The sequence below is a fragment of the Hermetia illucens genome, chromosome 5, assembly GCF_905115235.1.
Source record: "Hermetia illucens chromosome 5, iHerIll2.2.curated.20191125, whole genome shotgun sequence".
Taxonomy (NCBI): Eukaryota; Metazoa; Arthropoda; class Insecta; order Diptera; family Stratiomyidae; genus Hermetia; species Hermetia illucens.
Genome location: NC_051853.1, coordinates 46066401 through 46087080, shown reverse-complemented (window position 1 = coordinate 46087080; position 20680 = coordinate 46066401). Strand labels below are relative to the sequence as shown.

At 41.4% G+C, this 20680-nt stretch overlaps 2 protein-coding genes across 8 annotated transcripts in view; one reads left to right on the top strand and one right to left on the bottom strand.

Annotated features, from left to right (window-relative positions):
- Nucleotides 1-12886, bottom strand: part of LOC119656542 (cytosolic carboxypeptidase Nna1) — a 183480-nt gene extending 170594 nt beyond the window's left edge. For 3 of the 5 annotated variants that reach the window (XM_038062895.1, XM_038062899.1, XM_038062900.1), the window contains exon 1: nucleotides 7644-7944. In XM_038062895.1, coding sequence (XP_037918823.1) covers nucleotides 7644-7776 — 133 coding nt within the window. In that variant the 5' untranslated portion in view covers nucleotides 7777-7944. Of the gene's footprint in view, nucleotides 1-7643; nucleotides 8027-12622 lie in introns of those variants that run through there. The other 2 variants (XM_038062896.1, XM_038062898.1) reach the window with 2 other exon arrangements.
- The window catches only part of LOC119656544 (glutamine-dependent NAD(+) synthetase), a 222357-nt gene that overhangs the window by 183139 nt on the left and 18538 nt on the right, over nucleotides 1-20680 (top strand). The gene's annotated exons all lie outside the window — the stretch shown is intronic.

Sequence of the window (20680 nt, the reverse complement as noted above, 5' to 3'; positions counted from 1 at the left end):
CCTTAATTGTTGCGTTAAAAACAAGTGTCCTTTTTGAAGAATCTGCGATCATTCCTCTTTTCCGCACGAGGAGACTGTTTGGTGGATTATAATTTGTTGCAGCCTCTGCCTCCCTGACTAACGCCATAATAGACCATGGCGTATCGTATGCTGTACTTTTCGAGATTTTTTGGGAAACCGGAGTTCAGGCATATTAGTTTCGTCCCGAATCGTGGTGGCAATAAGAGCGTTCAGTTCCTTACGCTCATCGATTCGACGATAGCTGACAACTTGACTTGGGTCAGAGAAAAAGGCACGATTGCTGGCAACCCAATGATTATAGATATTCTACAGCGACCTGTTTAAGACATCTGTCGCGTTCAGTCAGAAAGGTATGACACTCCTATTGGCGAACAACGAAAACAGACCATGTTGAAGCTGGAGTATCGAGACTATCCACCTCTTTGAATAGATGCGGTCGCGATGTAAATGATCTAGTTTGATGTACGTTGCCTCCTCCGATCCTCTATAGCAGCCTCTGTGGCGGAACAATGTCCCATGTGACATTAAGGTTTCCAAAACCGTGATTCCCAACACACATTGTGTTATCGCAAGGTTCGGTCGTTCACTATACTCTACTTTTTTTGTTCTGAATTTACCAATTTTCTTACTCTCAACATTCGTCATCAAACCAGTCATTTCATGGTATTTGTAGTTGACGTCCTAGTGAATTTGCTTGCGAGGTACTATCTATGCTTTCATGCTGCTTCACATATAGCTGTTCTGTGCTGTCTATATGTTTTTCGGTCCCGATTTTTATATTTTGAATCATATTGGCTTTCCGACCTTTCTGTTTCCTTATAATTAACGTTAAAGTTGGAGTTTGTTCATTTTCTATAAGGATCAAACATCTAGAATGCTTTTGACAGTCATTTACTTACTGAGAATGTAATCTATTTATTAAATGTGCTCGTTCTGCGAAAGTCATATTTTCTGGTGTATACGCGAATATAAGAAGCATTTTACTCTAATCCTAGATCGTCTAGATATTTATAGGCTTATCAGACCATAGTGACCCCTACACTCTTTTTACACTGGAAAGTTAATCTTTAGGCATGCTCCTCTCCGAACTTTAATTCGAACAAGTAGCAGCATCGGAAATTGAGGGATGCGAGGGAAGGGCTGTTTAGTACTTTCGACTTTATCTTAGATGCACTCGCCCTATCAATGGTAAAAAAGGTTCAGTTCAAACCCGATTCGGTCCATTAGCTGTTGCGTATATACCCTATAAAATTACTCTTGAGCGCTAACTTCGCTACATATTAGTTCTTTCCATGTTTGCATATGATACTGCGTTATGGGCCGCTTGCACACCTCGTGCCTGCCAATTTTTTAGCGCTAATATATAATATAAGTTAATAATATGCAAAGTAATAATATATAAAGTTAACGCTGATAAGCGCTGGTATGAACCCTCAGAAAAATTCATTCTCACTGAGCCTCCTCCTTTCCAATCGTTTCACGTTTAGAAGATGTAACGAACCGAAATGCACAGGGTTGTAGTTGTACCAAGGAGGCTATATGCACCTCCCAGCGCATTCTTCGAAACTCCATGGAGACGAAAAATCCTTACATATCATCGGCCACGATGGGAGTTACGTGACCAAAATTCCACGCATAAGGGCTGGTGTTAGTGACGTGTTTGTGATGCAGTGCATTGGTGTGCGCCCAAATGGTTGCGAGCACATGGCTTTGAGTTTCTGCGAGCACGTGGCGGTATCTGTCATAACAATGATATTGCACAACTGTTTATAGCTTCGCACATCCCAGCAGGAACCAAAGGCAGAGCTTGCACAATGAAATACCGTGCCCCTTTGACGTTGGAATTGATCCTCCTGTATATAGTCTTCTTGGATTATACCTTGAAAATCTGCGGCTCTATACCAATTTAAATTACTGGGGGACCAACGTGAATTCAGTCAAGTCAAGAAGATCTTGAACTGAAGCGTAGCATCATAAACACGGCCACCTTTGTTTTATTGAGTGGAAAAGTATGGACCTTCCTCTAATACATTTGTGGGGTGGATGTATAGTTTACTTTTGGATAGTTTACCTTTCGAAGAGGGAGGGATCACCACTCAAAAGTCATATAGCTGTGGCTTTAAAAATTGGAGATCTGTTTAGCAGTATTCTAGACTACGGAACTTTGAGGGCATATATATACTAAAGCAATTCCGTTCAAATGGAACTATGAAGTTAGCTTCAATTTCAACCTTTCCAGACATTCTAAATGACTGTAAAGAAGTCACCTTGTGATCACTTTCGTTTAGTCTCACAATTAAGCTAACAAGCGACATAAGCAGGTTTTATCCATCACTTTCGCAAATTTGGACTTACCTGCATAACTAGGTTTCAGCAAGCATTCACAGCCAATCTTCCCTACTTGGAATCAAAGCTCTCTCAAATTTTTATTTCCCAATTATGTTTCGTTCAAAAATATCTGTCAATCCAGCTGTAACACAAATGGTTACTAACTGAGTGCTTTACCCTAAAATTGTATCCTTCCAATTCCAATACATCCATATAAGAGTTCAGATTGAAGTACCGTGAAAGCCGGTACACACTCGAAATTACTTAGGAAAGGAAACTCACAAAGAATGGGGTAGCAACCACCCTTCCCCTAAATGTAAATATTGGAAAAAGGCATCTACTTCATATTTCTCTGGCTATACTTTGCTGTTATTTTTAGCCTAGAGCCGTGTATCTATAGTTACCGGGCGGTATACCACATTCGTATGTCATTAATGCAAACGAAAAAAGATTTCGGGTTCAATAAAGCTTACCACGATATCAATCACGCGAGAACTATGGGTTTTACCACTTTCTCCATATTGTCACCGGCATTGAAACGAGAGAATGCATCAAGTCCTATCAGAGATGAAATTCTAACTGATTCCCACATTTTCTAGTTATTGCATTCAAATCGTAAAAGATACTTCACATGGGAAAGGAAACAGCGGATAGAAGGTAGAGATACAACAACATACTGCATTCCAATCTCTTCGGAAAAGTTACAAAATCCAGAAAAATCCTTCAGCAAAAACACTCTCACTCTGAATTCGTTTCAAATGTGAAATCAGGTGGGAATGGTACAGTGAGTGCTGTCGTCCTTAAATTAAAATTCCCGCCCAAAAGCTCCAAATGGGAAAAACCGCTGCTAACAGACTTTTATCGTTTGTTTTCTTTCAACATTGGTGTTGGCAGCTGTCGTTCCAATTCAGTTGAAATCCTTTCTCTCTAAGGAATTTTAAGGATCCAATCACACCAAAAACATTTGAACAGGATTGCGAGTATGTGCATTGGAAGTGTATATGAATGTCTACTACTGTAGTGAGCACTTTCAGTTGCAGTTCTCTTTGAGTACATTAAAGAGTTTTTTCTTGTTTATAAATATAAAAGGCCTACGGGGTTTGTGCACTCTTTTTGACATATTGAGTAGTTTTTCAGAGAGAATAAAATCACAACAGTTTGTTGTTGTTTAGTATTCATTTCAAAAGTTTAAATACAACTTCAGGAGAAAGATTACCAAAGGTAATCGAAAACAAGATGAAGGTCTCCCAAGTTTTCTCGGTAATTTCTAGGACGCAGGGTTGACCGAAGCGGTTGAGCATCATGAATTTTATTTGAAATAAAAAAAACTTGCCTTTTCTATTCGCTAGTGTTATTTATTGGTCTTGCAAATACCGATATTTCGGGAATCACTTTTTCCCTTCATCAGTGCTAGCAAGTCAAAGAAGTAGTTCCCGAAATATCGGTATTTGCAAATAACACCAGCGAATTGAAAAAGAATTTTTTATTATTACAAGTAAATTAACCGCTATAAATACCGCGTAATTTCACTCAGATAATCATGAATTTTGTCGTCTGGGGTATTTTTTCATTAACGCTAAAGAATCCTAGTTATCCTCAGTTCAAGATTTTCTCCTTAAACATAGATATATCCAGTGTCGGATTGTTACTGGCGGCTACCGTAAGGCGTTCTCTTTTGAGCTGGGTACCGGTTTCTTACATAATTTTGACCGGAAGATTCCGGTCTAAGTTAAGGAGTATCACAAATGCACAGTGCTACGTACCAAAGGAAATGTCCGATATATTTTATAGCCCTGGGAGTTGATTTGGCGATCACAATCAGAGCCGCGCCTTGACTAGCACCATGGTGCTGGCTTATACTGAGTGTAGACTCAGCATTCATACCAGTGGAATCGAGGCCTATCTCGACGGCAACTAAGAAGTGCGGCGCCCGAGTTGAAAACCGCAACTCCATACTTGAGCCCAAAACCACCATGAAAGTCCCATAAGGGGGCCAATCCCAAATAACCAGGCCACTGTAGCAAATAATCTCCGATCAGGTTCCGTGACTTCAGATGCGTTACTTGCAAATTCGGGTGTGATCGCCCTCCTCGAGTACTTGAGAACGGCACTCCGATATGAATAATGGCACGCAATTCGAGAGGGGCTTCCTAAAGTTAATATTGTGATCGTGATGAGGAGTCTGAATGCCAAGGTTGGCTCTGACAATACTTTACTCTGTTATATGATGGGGAAACCGGCCTTCGTAACCGTAACGATAATACTGGTAAGTTTTCGAATTTCTTTAGCTTCCATCGCCTCGTCCGTTGGATTTCAACTGACCGACATCGTATGAACAATTAGATCGACCACTTTGCGATCAGCAGTAGATTTAGCGGTTATCTCCTGGATGTTCGTAACAAGAGAGGCGCTGATATCAGCTTCGAAAGAGATCACCATCTGATGGTTGCTTACGTTCACTTGCGTGTTGCGTCCACCAATTCTCGCAAGATTGAGGATCTGCGACCCTCCAAGTTTAACATCGACCGCTTGTGTGATTCAGCTGTCGCTCGACAGTGGGAGATCTATCTTGCTGATCGTTTGGCAGATAAAAAATGCTCTTTTCTCGAGTGCTAAGCAGGTCGTCAGCCACATTCCGAAGAGACGCCATAAGATCTGCCTGACTCAGGAATGGTGGAACCGGATTTATGAACAGAAGGGATTGATTGACCGCTGCGAGTGATGGCGGGTGTGACGTGCTCCAACACCACTCCAAACCACACCGTGACAAAACGGTACCTGTTATTGCGCTGATCAGGGAATCCGAAGCTGCCGCAGATAGCAATGTTTCCAGAACTCTATACAGGGTCCCAAACAACTTGCATATGGTCCCAAATCTTTCTATGACCCTATGTTGAGTCCTCATCCACGATGACAAGCGGCTGAAGAGGTGGAAGGAAAACTTCAACGTGGATTTTGAGGGAATGGCATGCGGTGAAGCTCCGTCTCTAATATGGTGATACGGACTGCAGTATGGTGATGCTGCCCTCCCCTCACAGTGTTCATCACTTCACCTGCAGTTTCTGCAGATCTGTGACTTTCACTCTTACGGAAATGCGAACAATCAGAGTCCTCTCCGTCTTAAGAGCGACGTTTGGGGGGATGCTTCCTGCTGTCGCAAAGATATTAGTTAAAATAATTCTGCAATGCGTCAAGAAACACCTAGAAATTTTGATCGACAGAAAGCAGGTTGCTTTCTGCCTTGCGTCGTCCTGCATTAACTACATCAAAAACCTATGAATCAGTGCGCGGAGTTGAAATCGTCGATTCACCTGCTCTGCATTGATTTCTGGAAAGGTTTCAATAGCATGAGCAGGGAGTGTTTCTGCCGTGCTCTACGCATAAATGGCATTCCGTAGAAACTAAAGCTTCAGGGCAACATATGATGACGCAAAATATCACGGGCATCGTGCTGCCTTGTCCGGAGAACGTGAAGGATTTTAATGAACGACGAGATAATTCCAGAAACACCTTGGCTGATGACATCTGTTTACTCCCTCATCGAGGCATGGATCTTGGCCAAATTGCTCTGTATTTGGAAAGAAAGGCAAGCAAAGTAGGACTGAAGATAAACACAAAAAAGCAAAGTTATCCGGCTGACAGGTCATCACACTCTCCTTATCTGCATTAATGGAGCATCGAAAGCGTCGATCAATTTGTATATCTCGTTCCATGTCATAGTTTCTGGCGACAATGGCACTGAAGTGGATGTCTCTGGACATCGCAGATGTTTAAAAGGCTCCAAGCCTTCGTCAACATTTGTCTGCAAGGTGCCATCGGGGTATAATAATAATAATAATAATCGTTGGCGCAACAATCCAATTGGATCAGGGCATTGAAGTGCGTTAGAACACTTCATTCAAGACGGTAACGGTACACTACAGGATAGCCTGTAGCAGGCAATGTGGCCAGCATTGCGCTCGCCCAAGATTATTACCCTAATTTGACTCAGGTACTCATTCACAACTGAGTAGACTGGTATCCGACGTCAAATCACGATACAAATCCCACTGCCACTAGTGAGATTTGAACCGCGACCTTTCGTACAACAGCCTTGTGCTCTAACCACTCAGCTATCCGGACACCATCAGGGTATGCTGGCCTGATACTATTTCGCACAAATAACTTGGTCGGTACACAGGCCAGTTACGAGTTGATCGGAAGGCGGAAGTGGCAAGGGTCACACTTCAAGGAGGGGCAATTAATTTCATTATTGGCTACGCCGTGCAGTGGGTATTGCCCTTTCTGCCAAGATGGCCGTCGAGTGGCTCGTCTAGGAACACTTAGTGTAGAAAGCTAGAGGAGCAGTGTAGGGTTTCTGGGAAGATCTGGAAGGAGTTGAAGCGCATTTCAGCGGACCGTGTACGATGGTGCGTAGGCATGGCGGACGCGCTATGCCCCAATGAGAAGTTAATGGCAACCACAACAAAGTTCACTGGCTGAGACCGGTACCTCACCATTTCTATGTCTAATGTCGATCCACAAAATCGTCCATGATGATGAGCAGGAACAAGACGAGAAGTTTCCATCTCTCCAATTTGTTAATACCATCTAGATGATGAAGAGAGTAAACACGTAGGGTCGATATTTCGGCTCTGCTGCAAAAATAAAATTTTTGCATTTGCGTCGATATATCCCTGGAGCTATGACATTTCTAAGTGTGAGCAGTGACCCCCTGAGCCGGTTCTGTAACCCTGAAGGCTCCAAAAACTAGCAAGGACCAGACTGGAGTCTTTTTATTTGTAGTGGATCTGAACGAAAAGAATACCAGGTAGAAGATGCAGCGAGAACTATTTGTTTTTCTCGAAAAAGGAACATTAAAAATTCGGGTGTTTCTGAATGGATTCCATTGAAAAACCTGGATTCACTTGAAAAAATGTCAGGTCCTTAAAACCACTGCGACCTAACGTAGCCATGCCCGTATGCTCCTCCTTTTGGAAAACTTAAATGTAAGACGAGGATTTAAGGACTTTTACATTGAACATGAAAGGGTGCTACACTAAAGTTGGAATCAGCAACTTTAAAAGCCAGATACAACACAGATAAAATTTCCTTATTGAAGCGTCCATATGTATTCCCAAAATGAGATACCAGAAATTGCTGACAGAATTCTTTTTAAGCAAAATCAAGGTAGCTATAAAAGGAAATAGTGTTTTTCAGGCAAGCCCTTTGGATGGTGACAGCCACAATAATTTTTGAAGAACAAAAAGTTGAAACTTGAATTCTAATACATGTTTCAAAATCAAATCACTCACTCTGCAGTAAAATGAATAAATCCCATGCAAAATAAATAAGCTTGGCAAATATTGAGTCACGAAAACAATGCAGGAACTTGTCCATGTCTTTCCCCACGTCGTCAATTAGAGTCAAAATAGTTTCCGAGATCATTGAAATGAGGAGATAATAAATTTAAGGATCCAAATCGCCCCACAAATCTACAAACTGAATTTGATATCACTTAATATTACGGTGAAGTAAATAAATCAATAAACATCTGTGTACATTTGAATATCAAAGCTGAAGCAACTGTCAAACATATTTGTCGGCAATATCTTCTGAAATTTTCACAAAAACTAAGTTTTTCAAAAAAATATTTTCGATTCCAAAGAAATCGAAGCCAACTTGATGCGTCAATTGTAGAATCGTAGAGGAATTGCATGACCAGCAGCGGGTGAAGAGGATTCAATGATTTTAATAAAAATGTTTGTCATCCAGCTACCCGGATAAATAAACAGAAAAGATAAAAATTGAAATTATCTGGTGGATCGTGAAGTAATGGTTCATTTTTCAACTGTCAAATAATTCAATGTTTACAAAATAAAACCAAAATTTGGGACTGGACTGACAAGACAAATGACCATGCGGGCCACATGTATGTCGTTCTTTTGTTTAGAATAAATAAAATTATTTCAAATATAGTGAGCGCGTGGGCTGCATGAAATAAAAGAAAGGAAATTAAATTTAGAGCACAATTTTCTTTCATTTGGAAATGTGAAAGATGACCTTAACCAATATCACAAAGATGACCTTAACCAATTCTTATGTTGATTATAATTATTCTCCTATATAACACAATACATTACTAGATCTGAGTAATTAGTTAGTCTTAGTCTTAGAAATCTACCTGCTGTATCTAGGACAGGGTAAATCAGAGAAGTCCTGTTTGGGACGTCTTGACAGTTCTATCTGGTTTCGAAGGTCGCCTGGACCTCTTCAACTAAAATGTTGATGTTGCTTTTATTATACTTATACCTTTCTTATGACACTCTGTTTCTTCTCTTTCCTTTTTAAGTCAATATCTTTTCCCCTAAGATATTGTAACCACCAATAGGTGTTCTTCCATGCCCAGCTTTGAAATAAAAAGAACGAAAAATAATCATTCAAAGCCAGATTTTGTGAGTGTGGAGGAGTTCAATCGATCCTGATTGAGCAATATTTTTTCATTCAGTTCACATTTGGTAGTAGGTTGTATTGTCTTTTGTGCCATCTCCAGTGTGAGGAAGGGCCTAGGTTTCATCTGCTATTGTAAATCTATGCGAAAATGCGATTAGTTTTCCTCAAACCGCTGTTCATTTCAATTCGTTATTGTTTAGTTTAAAATGAGCATATGCGACCCCCAACGTCTGGTTACATGCTTAAGTCAATATATCAGATATAGCCTCTTTTGATGTTGCTACCTGCCTCTGCACTGATGCTAATCTTGATTGCCTAGCATCGCTATCATTACCTTCCACCATCCTGATCGCTCATCATCAGCAAAGCTGCTGCAATTACTTCAATTGAGCTAGCTATCTTTTTGTGGCGGAAAAAAAATAGATCAGTTTCTCTGCAAACAGCTTCTAATTCGATTACCAAATATAGGAATTCAGCCTCACCTCGCCCTTTTTAAGGTTTTGTTTGTGGTTCCACGTGCACTTGTTTTCATCTTTCAAGTTCCAGGTGGTTTCACGCTTTTTCCATCGAAGTAAGTAATCCTATGCCTCATTTTCCCTTCGCACCTAGTAGAGTAGAGTTTCCTATCCTATCCTCGATAGTATACCACAAGAGCTGAGCGTTTCTTGCGTTTCTCTTTGAGACTTAGCGTTTCGTAGGTCAAGAAAGCCTTCCAGAAGTCTCTGTATCTACGAGCCTTTGTGGCTATATGCTGAAAGGTATTGCCGCCCAAACTTCTACGGAGTGTCCTTCCCTACCTGTTTCAGTAAATGAAAAATTGAATATTCAATTCTTCGTCGGAATGAAATGACGGGTGAGGTCAATCGTTGATAGAATCCGGAGGTAGTCGGCTAAATCGTATGCCGTTCCGTCCTCAATCATTCATCCTCACTTTGTTCTCTGATTTCCGACGAGGAAGATTAAATTCTCGTGATCCCTTTTGTTGGATTTGGTTCCCTTATACTCTGCGACGGGGAACAACCCGATTGATGCTTCTCCATTGATAAACACTGGATGCGCGAGTTTTCTTGCAACAATATTTTAAGGTCGGGATGGCTTATTGGCCATCGAGCATCATTCTACGTGGAATTACTTATGGGGGAGGGCGGGGGTATACATTTTTTTCACCAAATATAGTTATGTGGGGTATTAAATAAAAGGTTTCAGTTAGTACTTTCCAAAGCCGGTCTTTGTTTTGACATTTGTTGTAAAGGTGACGCCTGAATTCAGAACAGAATAAACCTGAAACAACACTGCACAAATCATTATTTTTATAATTATGTTGTACGCAGAACGCCGGCTGATAACCGAGCTACTCAATTCTATCTCCCGCGCATCGTTACAGATATAACATTTTCTAAACCGCAAACGGCCCACTCTTTATATATCTGACTTCAATTAACTCCTTTATGTTCCGTATAACACTCGGTTTTAGTTTCGATGCATAAATGATATGCCTAAAGCGGTCGGACAAGCGCAAAGTCAATCAGAAACATCCATGCCGACCGAAACTCTAGCTCGGGTCATCGAAATCGAGTGGCTGACACTTAATCAACTTAACCATGCTGACTGCAACGTACGCGATCGAACGTTGGTTTAAGGGAATTTACCGAGAGTAATACCACGGTAAATCCACATGCCTTACCAGTAGTGAATTTTCGCAAATCTCCAATCGTAACAGACTAGAGTTAGATCCCCAGAGTTAATTTTCTTTATTTTGCACTCTCAACAATTGGTAATCCCGATATTTCGTTTCAAATCGTCAGTCGCTTGAATTAAATTAAAAGTAAACAGTATTGCTTTAAGCAACTCTGTGATGAGGCTGATTCCGATCCTTGGGAAGGTACGTCCAAGTTGGTTATGTTGGCAATAAAATTTAAAGCCCCCCCCCCTATTATGTGCTCTAAATAGCTGTGAGAGATATTGTCTCCCCAACATCCAACGACATCAATGAGCACCGAAGACATCCCTCCAGTAACCGCAGGCGAAGTTCTGGAGGAAATTAAATGGGTCCGGAATACCGCAACTCCCGGTATTGATCAATTACAATAGGTATTCATAGACTGCCTAAAATAAGGGACCCGCAGAGTGGAAAATACAAAAGCTTGTATTGACACTGAAGCCAAGTACGCCGATAGGTGAACCAACATCCGATAGACCTATCTATCATCTGAATACAGTAGCCAAGGTCCTCCAGAGGATAATCTATAACCGGTTATATCCAATAAATGGCGGTTATGTATCAAATAGGCAGTATCGCTCCCTGAAGGCTTGGTCAGTGGATTTATGTTACCAAAATGGTTTTTGAGTTAGCTTTTGACATCAGGAAATACTGAGGAATTACGCTCTGACTCAGTTTTAAACCGGACATGGTGGGTATAGGAAGTACCTCTATAGGTTCAGTTTCGATGAAACTAAGGCCCGTTTGTCCTATGTGTGAAGGTGCATGCCCTACGTGTGAAGGTACAGCCAAAGATGCAAAACATGTTTTCTTCACCTTCCCAAGTTTTGGGAGCTCAAAGATCGGATCCACCACCAGCTTAAAGAAGCAGAAGCAGAGTAGAGGCATTAAAGAGAAGCTCTCTTCTCGCAACATTCAAGTTGCTCAAACCCGATAAAAACGATTCAAGTACATATGTGGTTCTGGGCAAGGTGCAGATTTTATAAACCGCTACTACTAAGGAGACCTTAGATACTATACTGGAAACCTAGGATAAACGCAGGAAAACGAAGTAATCCAATACTTCTAACGAATTACCACTGGCTACCCGCACTAAGTTCTTAGTAACACAATAGGCCTGATACATTTGATGGTGCAGTTGCAGAGGAAACCAAGGAAGTGTCTATGCGACTTTTTAGCGCAGACAGGGACTGACGTTCATGAGCTGATGTTACCAAAGTGAAAAATTAAGGGTAACAGAACTTCCATCGTCCAACGAAGGTAGAATATGTTACTCCAGCCAATTGTATAGAATTATTCATTTCCAGCAGCGCCTATTTAACTTACTTCCAATAATATAATCCACAGGTACATCCATTCTGTCCCGATGGATTCAATGCAGATCCCAAATTCTTTACTGTCCTTCTTTCGCACAATTCTTTTTTAACATTTCACCGCACTTCCCTAGCTAAATTCCATGACTTTTACAAAATAATCCTCTTTTCAAAGGAATAACGAAAAATATTGAAGTACGAATCCATCTTACTCGTCCGCGACATGCACTATACTAAGGAATCGACTCCTTACGTTAGTATTGAAACGTTTTCCAAAAATAGAGAAATAGGCCCAAAGGAAATCTAACAAACTCCATAACAAACAAAACGCTTGTTCATGCAAATCAAATGGCGATGGATTTTCGATTTTAATCCACGAATTTAATGTCATGGTGTGGGGCCTTTCCTTGTTTGTCGAGAAGAATGCCGGGGGCTTCTTGGTGGTATATTTTTCTGCTTTTTTGGGCCGTGAACAAAATGACAACCTATTTATTATGTATAGCATTTATGAACATTGAACTCTTGGTTTGTCATGAAATACTGAGATACGGCGAAACCCAATCGGCACGTGCATTTAGGTTGATTTCGTTACTCACCTGAAGGGCTAAAATAATGAATTAATGACTAATAATTGTTGATTCAAGTATTGAACAAATTTCCGAGCCTATACAGGTCAGCGTGGCAATAATTCTATAACCAGCCTCACAGTTTTTCATGAGCCAAACAATCGTAAATGCATCCTTCCGAAATAGCATTTCCCAATCCCAATCCTCCTCATAAAATATGGAATTATCAAATTAAAACTCACCAAAAGAGTACCCAAGCGACAACTTTGACTTATTGAATTTCGTTCGATGTGCCATACACAAAAAATTTCTTTAAAAACAACACACACGTCACAGGTCGAAATAAAATTTGCGATTTGACAATTTCAAGTTTGCGAGAAAACTTGTAGTTTTAGACCCTTTTCATAACATACTCATAAACATTTTCGTAAAAAATTATCTCAAACTAAAAATCCATTGCAAAAATATTATCAAAAAAATCTGTTCGGACACGTACTGAGTAGCTAACTAAATAAATATGACATTTTCCATAAGGCATTTTCTAAAATAGTGGGTCCTGCGATGTTTGTGAAGGGGTTTGTAATGTATCTTCACTTACTCAATCCGATAGTACGCCCATTCGTTCAGCAGCTACGGGAAGAGGAAGTCCAGGTAAATCATGATTTTAAGCCGGAAAATCTACTCTCATGAGGTACCTTCAAATCTGACAGTGTTTCATTGCAAAGGATTATTCTGTGAAGCCGAAGAACCTGGTGAAAAACGTGATCCGAAATACCCAATACGATCGTAAATGGATCCTCGTCCGCGAGAGCAGGTTGCTAAATCTTTATCTTCTCCCTTTTCGTCAGTCTTCGTCCCACTCACAAGCTGGGTCGACTCGTCGTGACCGTTTTCGCTATTTGGTTCTATCAAATGCCTGATCTGGATGCAATCGCGAGGCTTTCAAAACCCCATCCAGCGTATCAGGCCACCGTTGTTTCGACCGGCCTTTTGGTCGCTTAGTATCGATCTCGATGTTCAGACCAATCTTGGCAAATAAAATCCCGTTAGCGCGAATTTCGTGATTATACCATCACAGACGCCTCTCCCGCAATTTTTCCACGTTCGTTGCAACTCCTTATCGATCGTGGATATCCTCATTTCGGATGTGATCAAAATATGGCGGTAAATTTTAGATTTAAGACGTTCTTTGATACACAGAGAACAAGAGTTGTGGAACGCCCACCCGGGGGTCGTGGAAATTTTCAATTTTCTTTGATTTTCCGTGGGGCTCCAAAGCTGCAGATTTTCCGCGATATCTCACGTTCCAGACGTCGTGGCGCCAAAAATCTTACATTTTCTGAATCGGGGACGTCTCCTCTCTCCAACGAGGTGTAATCCACCGCAATTCGACGATTTTGCATTCTTGCCCATTTTTACGCCACGGGGTTCGGGGAAATTTTCAATTTTCTTCGATTTTCCGGGGAGCTCTGAAGCTGCAGATTTTCTTCGATATCGCACGTTCTAGGCATCGTAGCGTTAAAAATCTTATATTTTATGAATCTGGGCCGTCTCGTAAAAATCTTAGGTTTTACGACCAGGGGGGTAACTTCATCCAGGTTGCGTTAATGCGTGAAGTAATTTCATAAACTCCATTGGCTGGTAGCATTGACCCGAGATATTGAAATTGCTCAGTTCTGGGCACGCCACTGCCGCTGACGGTGATTGTGTCTCTTTCATGGGGATCGGTCGTCAATGATTCAGTTTTATATCGGGAGCGCTGGCAGGATAAACAGCTTCGAGTCCATTGATTGACGGAATTGAAATTCAGATATATTTTCTCTGGATGGAGCTTTTTGTTGAGCGGCCATTTAGGTATGAAGAATCGTTGGTCATGATCAAAATGAAATAACTTAGGTTCCCGGAAATGTACAGTCATATTTCTTTGGGCTGCGTGTCGCGATAAGCGCAGATACCGCTTTCTTGCTTGAGAACAGCGTCCATTGCGTTGTCCAAGGCGTGACAGGACTGTACCTTTAAGCAAACGATTGAGTAGCGTACCGTCAATCAGTTGTCATTGAAACTTGAAGAAAACTTGGTCGATGGCCGTATGTTTCGATAATTGTCGTATTAGTTCACATGGAGCCGACCAAATTTCGAAAATTCTGAAGGTAGGGCGACGGTTTCTTTCCACCGCTTCCACCGCGCTTCTGTCCTCGCAGTAGTACGCAGAGCGGCATGTGAGTAATGGAAAGACTTCATTGTGGTTTTCCATCCTGGGCTGATTTCAGTTTAGTTTTCGGATAGCGACAACCCCACGTACTCAAGAAAGACGATCAGACCCGGGGCTGCAAGGGACTTATCTGAAGTGGCTCTCACTGGAGATTATCTGAAGAAGAGGGCGTATGCCTACCTAGCAGGTAGCATGTTAAACTCCTAAGACCTTCCCGCTCAATCGCGTTCCTTGTAATTCCGTAGTGGCTGCGATAATACTGACGACTACCACAAGGCACGCTCTCTTGACCTGGGAGCCAATTTCTGAATGACCTCTGACTGCCAGATTCCGGCCGAAATTAACGAGCATCACAATTGTACTATGTTATGCACCAGCGGAGGTGTATAGTGGAGTGGGTGCTCCAGTATACACCTCGAGTAATTACACGCAGTTCAGGGGTGTTCCTCATAGTCACATTGTGATCATGATGGGTGATCTGAATGCCAAGGCGGGCTCTGACAACACCTTGTTCGAACATGTGATGGAGAAGCGACGTAACGAAGTTAGAGGTTTGTGGATTCTGCAAATTGCAGGGCCTCGTCATTGGTGGCACATTGTTCGAGCACGAAGCTTATTCCTCCAAGCAGAAGAGAAATCATTCATCAAACGGAGTAAAGCCGCTAAGATTGACGGTCTCTCCATAGAGCTATTTATCGTTGTAGCTGCTACAGATTGGCTACTTCCACTCGTCGAAAATCTTAGAAATCGAGACCTTTCCTAGAAAGTGGAAGAAGGAGGTAATCGGGAGCTTTGAACAGTGTGTGCAGAGAATGTATCTGGGATGCTCTACGCAGGGGGACATTCCTGAGAAGCTAAGAGCTATTATCAGAGCGACATATGATGCGCAAAATGTCACGTGCAGCACCGAAGTAAAATCTCAGAGGAATTTGAGACACAAATCGGAAGCACCCGGATTTCATCTTGTCACCGATGTTATTTCTTCTTGTTATCGATGACGTTTTACATGCAGTCTTGTCCGGAGGACGTTTAGGAGTTCATTAGGCCAGGATATCTTTCCTCAAACTATGCTAATAAAATCGGTTTGCTCTTTCGCCGGGTCATGGACCTTAGCAAGATGACTCTGGATTTGGAAAGTGAGGCAGTTGGAGTTAAACTTAAGATACACATCAACAAAACCAAGGTTTTCAGTCTGAGGGCACATCATACGCTCTCTATCTACATTAATGGCCAGCGCATCAGAAGCGTTGATAAATTTGTATATCTAGGAAGCGTGGCTGGGTGAAAGCTCTAACGTTTTTGTGTTATTTCGGTGTTGTAACCTTATCACTTACACAACGTTCAGTGTGTAAATGCAATTTTCTCCAATTTGAGAGCTCCTGCTTACGAGCAGATAAAATGCCCATTTGAAAAAAAGGACACTTCTTTGGATTTTACAATTTGATGCAGTATAATGCATCATGTACAGGGTAACACATGGGAGAAGGACGATTTTTAGATAAAGAATATTCAGCCAATTTTCGAATTAATATGTTTTCGACATTAAATCAAAGCTCATTACTTGCCATCTTAGCGTAAGTGAGACTTCTTTAATAATATGCTCCACTTCTCGAAATCCTTCATTACATGGACCAAATCTCTGCAGGGATAGCATAAATTTCTTAATCGACTGCATTTTTTAACTCATCCATATCTCGGGGTTTGTGGCTTTAAACACGGCTCTTGAGGTGCCCCCACAGAAAAAAGTCACACTAATAAGTCAGGTGATCTGGGAGTCCAAGGAACATCACCAAATCGTGAGATAATCCGTCCACGTAATATGCGTCGAAGAACTGCGATTGAATCATTAGCGGTGTGGGATGCATGCCGGTATGCTTCTTATCCATCATGTTACCTGTTGATCTGAAGTGTTTCACCCATCTGAGGATAATGTTACGACTGGGAACAACTCCATGTCGACCGACATTGAATTGTAAACGAAGCAATCGTTGTGTAGCTGTAACAGAGTCACCAGTTTGAATGAAACTGTCATATGCAAAACCCGCTGCTCCATTGCTACTGAAGTGGCGTTTTGTGTGGGGATGAAATATCCTCACTACCCTCATCTCCCATCATCGCGCTCTCAGTACAACGCAGTCCATCTCCCGTGTATCACCTTGTATAAGACAAAAAATTTTTGTCTTTTCCCAAAATTTATTTTCCTTGCATATTTCTAACTGCAAAGTTCGATTTAGTACAATTCCCTTCTAATTGCTAGAATCACAGATGAGGACAGCCAACCGTATTGAGCCGTAGTTTGAAATTACCTGAATGATTAAGGGCAAAACAAATGAATCAAAACATATATCTCTCTAGTATTTTTTCTGTTAGCAGTGAGCTTGGGAGAAATGGACGATGGGAAGCCAAAATGAGAATAGATAAGACACCAATTAACGATTGAAAAAAATGATAACTCTCCCAGGTACTGCATGGCATAAAACAGTCGGCCAAACTAAGAAATTATCTGTTTTATTGCAATAAACAGCCCCAGCTGCGTGTTGGAAGCTATTGGTAGTTCACAATGCAGTAATCATTCCGAAGCACTAATAATGACAAAGATATTATTCTGCAAATTTAATGTAACTTTCTACTTAAGTACATGCACCAAAAATTCACTCTCTCCTATCAGCTCTATTTCAAAATTTATGAGCTTACGACGAAGTTACATTTCGTGCTTGGTTCGCATTAGTACCATAAAATCTTGGCCGTCTCCGCACAGATTTCCTTGAATTGAATTTCACTTCTTGCAAAGTGCTCACGTACGAGCATAATTACTTTTAAACTTTACGGATTCTACGGGTCTAACTTTAGCCTTCGATAATGCTCGAAATGCATGAGTTCGGTCAATTAGAAAATCCGATTTCCAACGTGGTAATATCCTTTTTGCCTTTCACCCGTGCGAACCAAGTGCATTCCCATGAAGGAAAGTTTCATCGCTCGCATGATTTTCTTTTGGATACTGGAAAATTTTATGAGAATGAGCAAGTTTTCAATTTATGCGGACAATCTGATAAGGGTCTAGGGAAAAGGAGGTAAAAATATGTAAATTAGTTTGAGCTGACAAAGTCGGAATGGAATCATGAAATGCTAAATTTTCAATGTTTTTTTTCATAGTTATACTCAAAGGTGGTTATGTCAGGAGGAAGACACGAATTTATTATACCAAATTTTATCTTTCTTCATCGTTCTATACATTATGGGCCTTCATTTGTTCTAATCAAAGCCATAGTAGTTATTAGTCTCCTAATACTCACATATGATGTCCCCTAATTGCTAGAAAAATTCCATAAGTCTCGAAGGTCACTGGCTTCTCCCAGTCCATGAGTTAATCCCACTGGATGGTGTATTGCAACCTAATCAAAATAACCTCAGACAAAATTACCCTCGCTGCGTAGCATAGGAAAGGGGATTAACTTGCGTTATGTACATTGAAGTCATGAAGATTCACTGCACAGGTTATGGAAATATTCCGGAAACGGTCTGCAAAATTCGTACTGCTTTTGAAATTTATCAAGTGCTTTTCCGCAGAGCTGCACTGAATTTAGTCAATAGCTTTTTGTTTTAGGATTTAGGGAGTCCTAAGTCCTCCATCCAATTGAAAGCGGGCTGGACCAATTTGAGGTAAACTCTCCCACATTATTGTTCCATGAATACCTTTTTTCCACTAGCACCCAATTCCCAAAGAATAGACAACTTGCGGTTTCGTATAGGACATAGCGAACTCACGTGACGCGTGACCGAAATGATTCCTAGGTGACATGTATCTGCTTCGGCCAGCTTAGGTCTGAACTACTAAATAGTTTTTCTTCTCAACATAATTTACGCCTATGTCGCATTTTTGTAGCTATATAAAGGAGCGAAAATAACTTGGGTTAGTTGAGTGCTCCTTAATAACGAACGAAATTCCTAAGTCCCTAGACTGCGAAGCAAGCGACCACTTTGGCACTTCACCTCTTCATCCCACATTAACCAAACCACTAACACATACGTGATTTTAATACCATCCTTCACTCGGCCATCCGTGTCCTTCACGGAAGAACTTCTCAACGACAGTCCAATTACACCGAGTCCTCAAACAATGAGCAAACAAACCATCCCAGATTCGAACAATCACGGCAATTTGTGTTGTTTTGTTTAATACTTTGGCAGGCGCTCAAGGTGACGGTGAGGAAGACGGAGCAGCACGACAATAAAGTGGCCGTAGAGAACCTCCTTGTGATGGCACCGGGAAATGCGGTATAATGCGGATATAACCGTTTAAAGTTTTTCCCAAGGTTCCTCCAAATTTCAGCAATTTTCTTCGCACCCAGACCCCCCAACCTATATACCATTTTGAAGCTCAGACCCTTCCCCAATAGTAGTGATCACGAATTAACCTCCTTTTTGCGAAATTATCAATATTAACAGAGATATGAGCGCTTAAAGTTTTTCCCAAAATTCCTTAAAATTTCAGCAATTTTCCTGGCACTCAGACCCCCCAACCTGTATACCATTTTAACGCTAAGACCCTCCCTCGATAGTGGTGATCACGAATTAAGCTCTTTTTTGCGAAATTCTCAATATTAACGGAGATAAAAGCGTTTAAAGTTTTTCCTAAGATTCCTCCAAATTTCAGCAATTTTCCTGGCACCCAGATCCATCAACCTATATACTACATATTTCCAAGCTCAGACCCTCCCCCGATAGTAGTGACCACGAATTAAGCTCCTTTTTGCGAAATTCTCAAAATTAATGGAGATATAAGCGTATAAAGTTTTACCAAGATTCCTCCAAATTTCAGCAACTTTCCTGGCACCCAGACCCCCCAACCTATATACCATTTTGAAGCTCAGACCCTCCCCCGATAGTAGAAGTGACGAATTAATCCCCTTTGTTCGAAATTCTCAATGTTAACAGAGATATGAGCGTTTAAAGTTTTTCCCAAGATTCCTCCAAATTTCAGCAATTTTCCTGGCACCCAGACCCATTAACCTATATACCATTTTGATTTGCTAGTCGTGATGCAGTAGGCGAATACTCCATGTTCTATTAGGGCGATCAGATCCGAGTCTGCACACGAACTCATCTGAAGTGACTTCGATACCATGGCAAACCTCATGTTTCAGGAGTAATCCTGGAGGATGTGAATTCAGCTCGGCTGTTTTCGATTGGCCCCCCAGTGGGAGTTTCATGGGGGTTGTGGTTACGTTCAAGCGAACAAGAGACCTTCGGGCCTCAAGCGTGATGTTGCGTTTCAACACTGGTGTCGTGCTCCAAAGTTCGGTAGAAATTTAGGTAGGTTTTGTATCCACCGATATGAATATACTCAGCCGTGCACTCAGTATAGACTGGTACCGTTGTGCTTATCTCAGCGGGCCTCTGATTGTGATCACAACATCAATCCGTGTATGAAGAAGACCGTGGGATTAAGTTCACAAGACAGGTACATACGTAAATCCACAGAGACGTTATACGATGGCAGCTGGCAAACTGTGATCCCTAATCTAAGAAGGCGACTTAAACAGCAGACACAATTCCTGATTCTATTCCTAATGTTAACAATGATCGCCAACTATAACGCTGGCTGACAATAAGTCTTGTTTCGAGAAACGTCCTCGATACCTACAATGTAAGAAATTACGACTCGTACAGCAGTATCAACATAAAACGAAATCCGAACACTTTTCATCCTTAGAAACTGGCCCTGGCATTAGTGACCATATAATCCTAAACTTACAACTTCCTAATCGAGCCGTCGGTCCACCGTCGCTAACGGGACATAACTTTAGGAATGCCAACTGGTGGCTTTTTAACCAATCACTTTGATCCGCACGCAAAACTCACGTGCATGGCCAAAGTTTTGAAACCGAAATCAATGCGCTAATCGCCTCCCTTAAATCCATAATATCATAATCCCAGACTATTAGTCAAACTAAACGACTCCAGCACCCGCTTCTTCCAACTAAACTTCCCGGCTCAATTTCGTTAAGTCCAAAACGACCGTGGACTCCATTAAGCAGAGCAAAACTAAGAAGTCGACTGGGCTTGACAAAAACCCAACTATCACCAT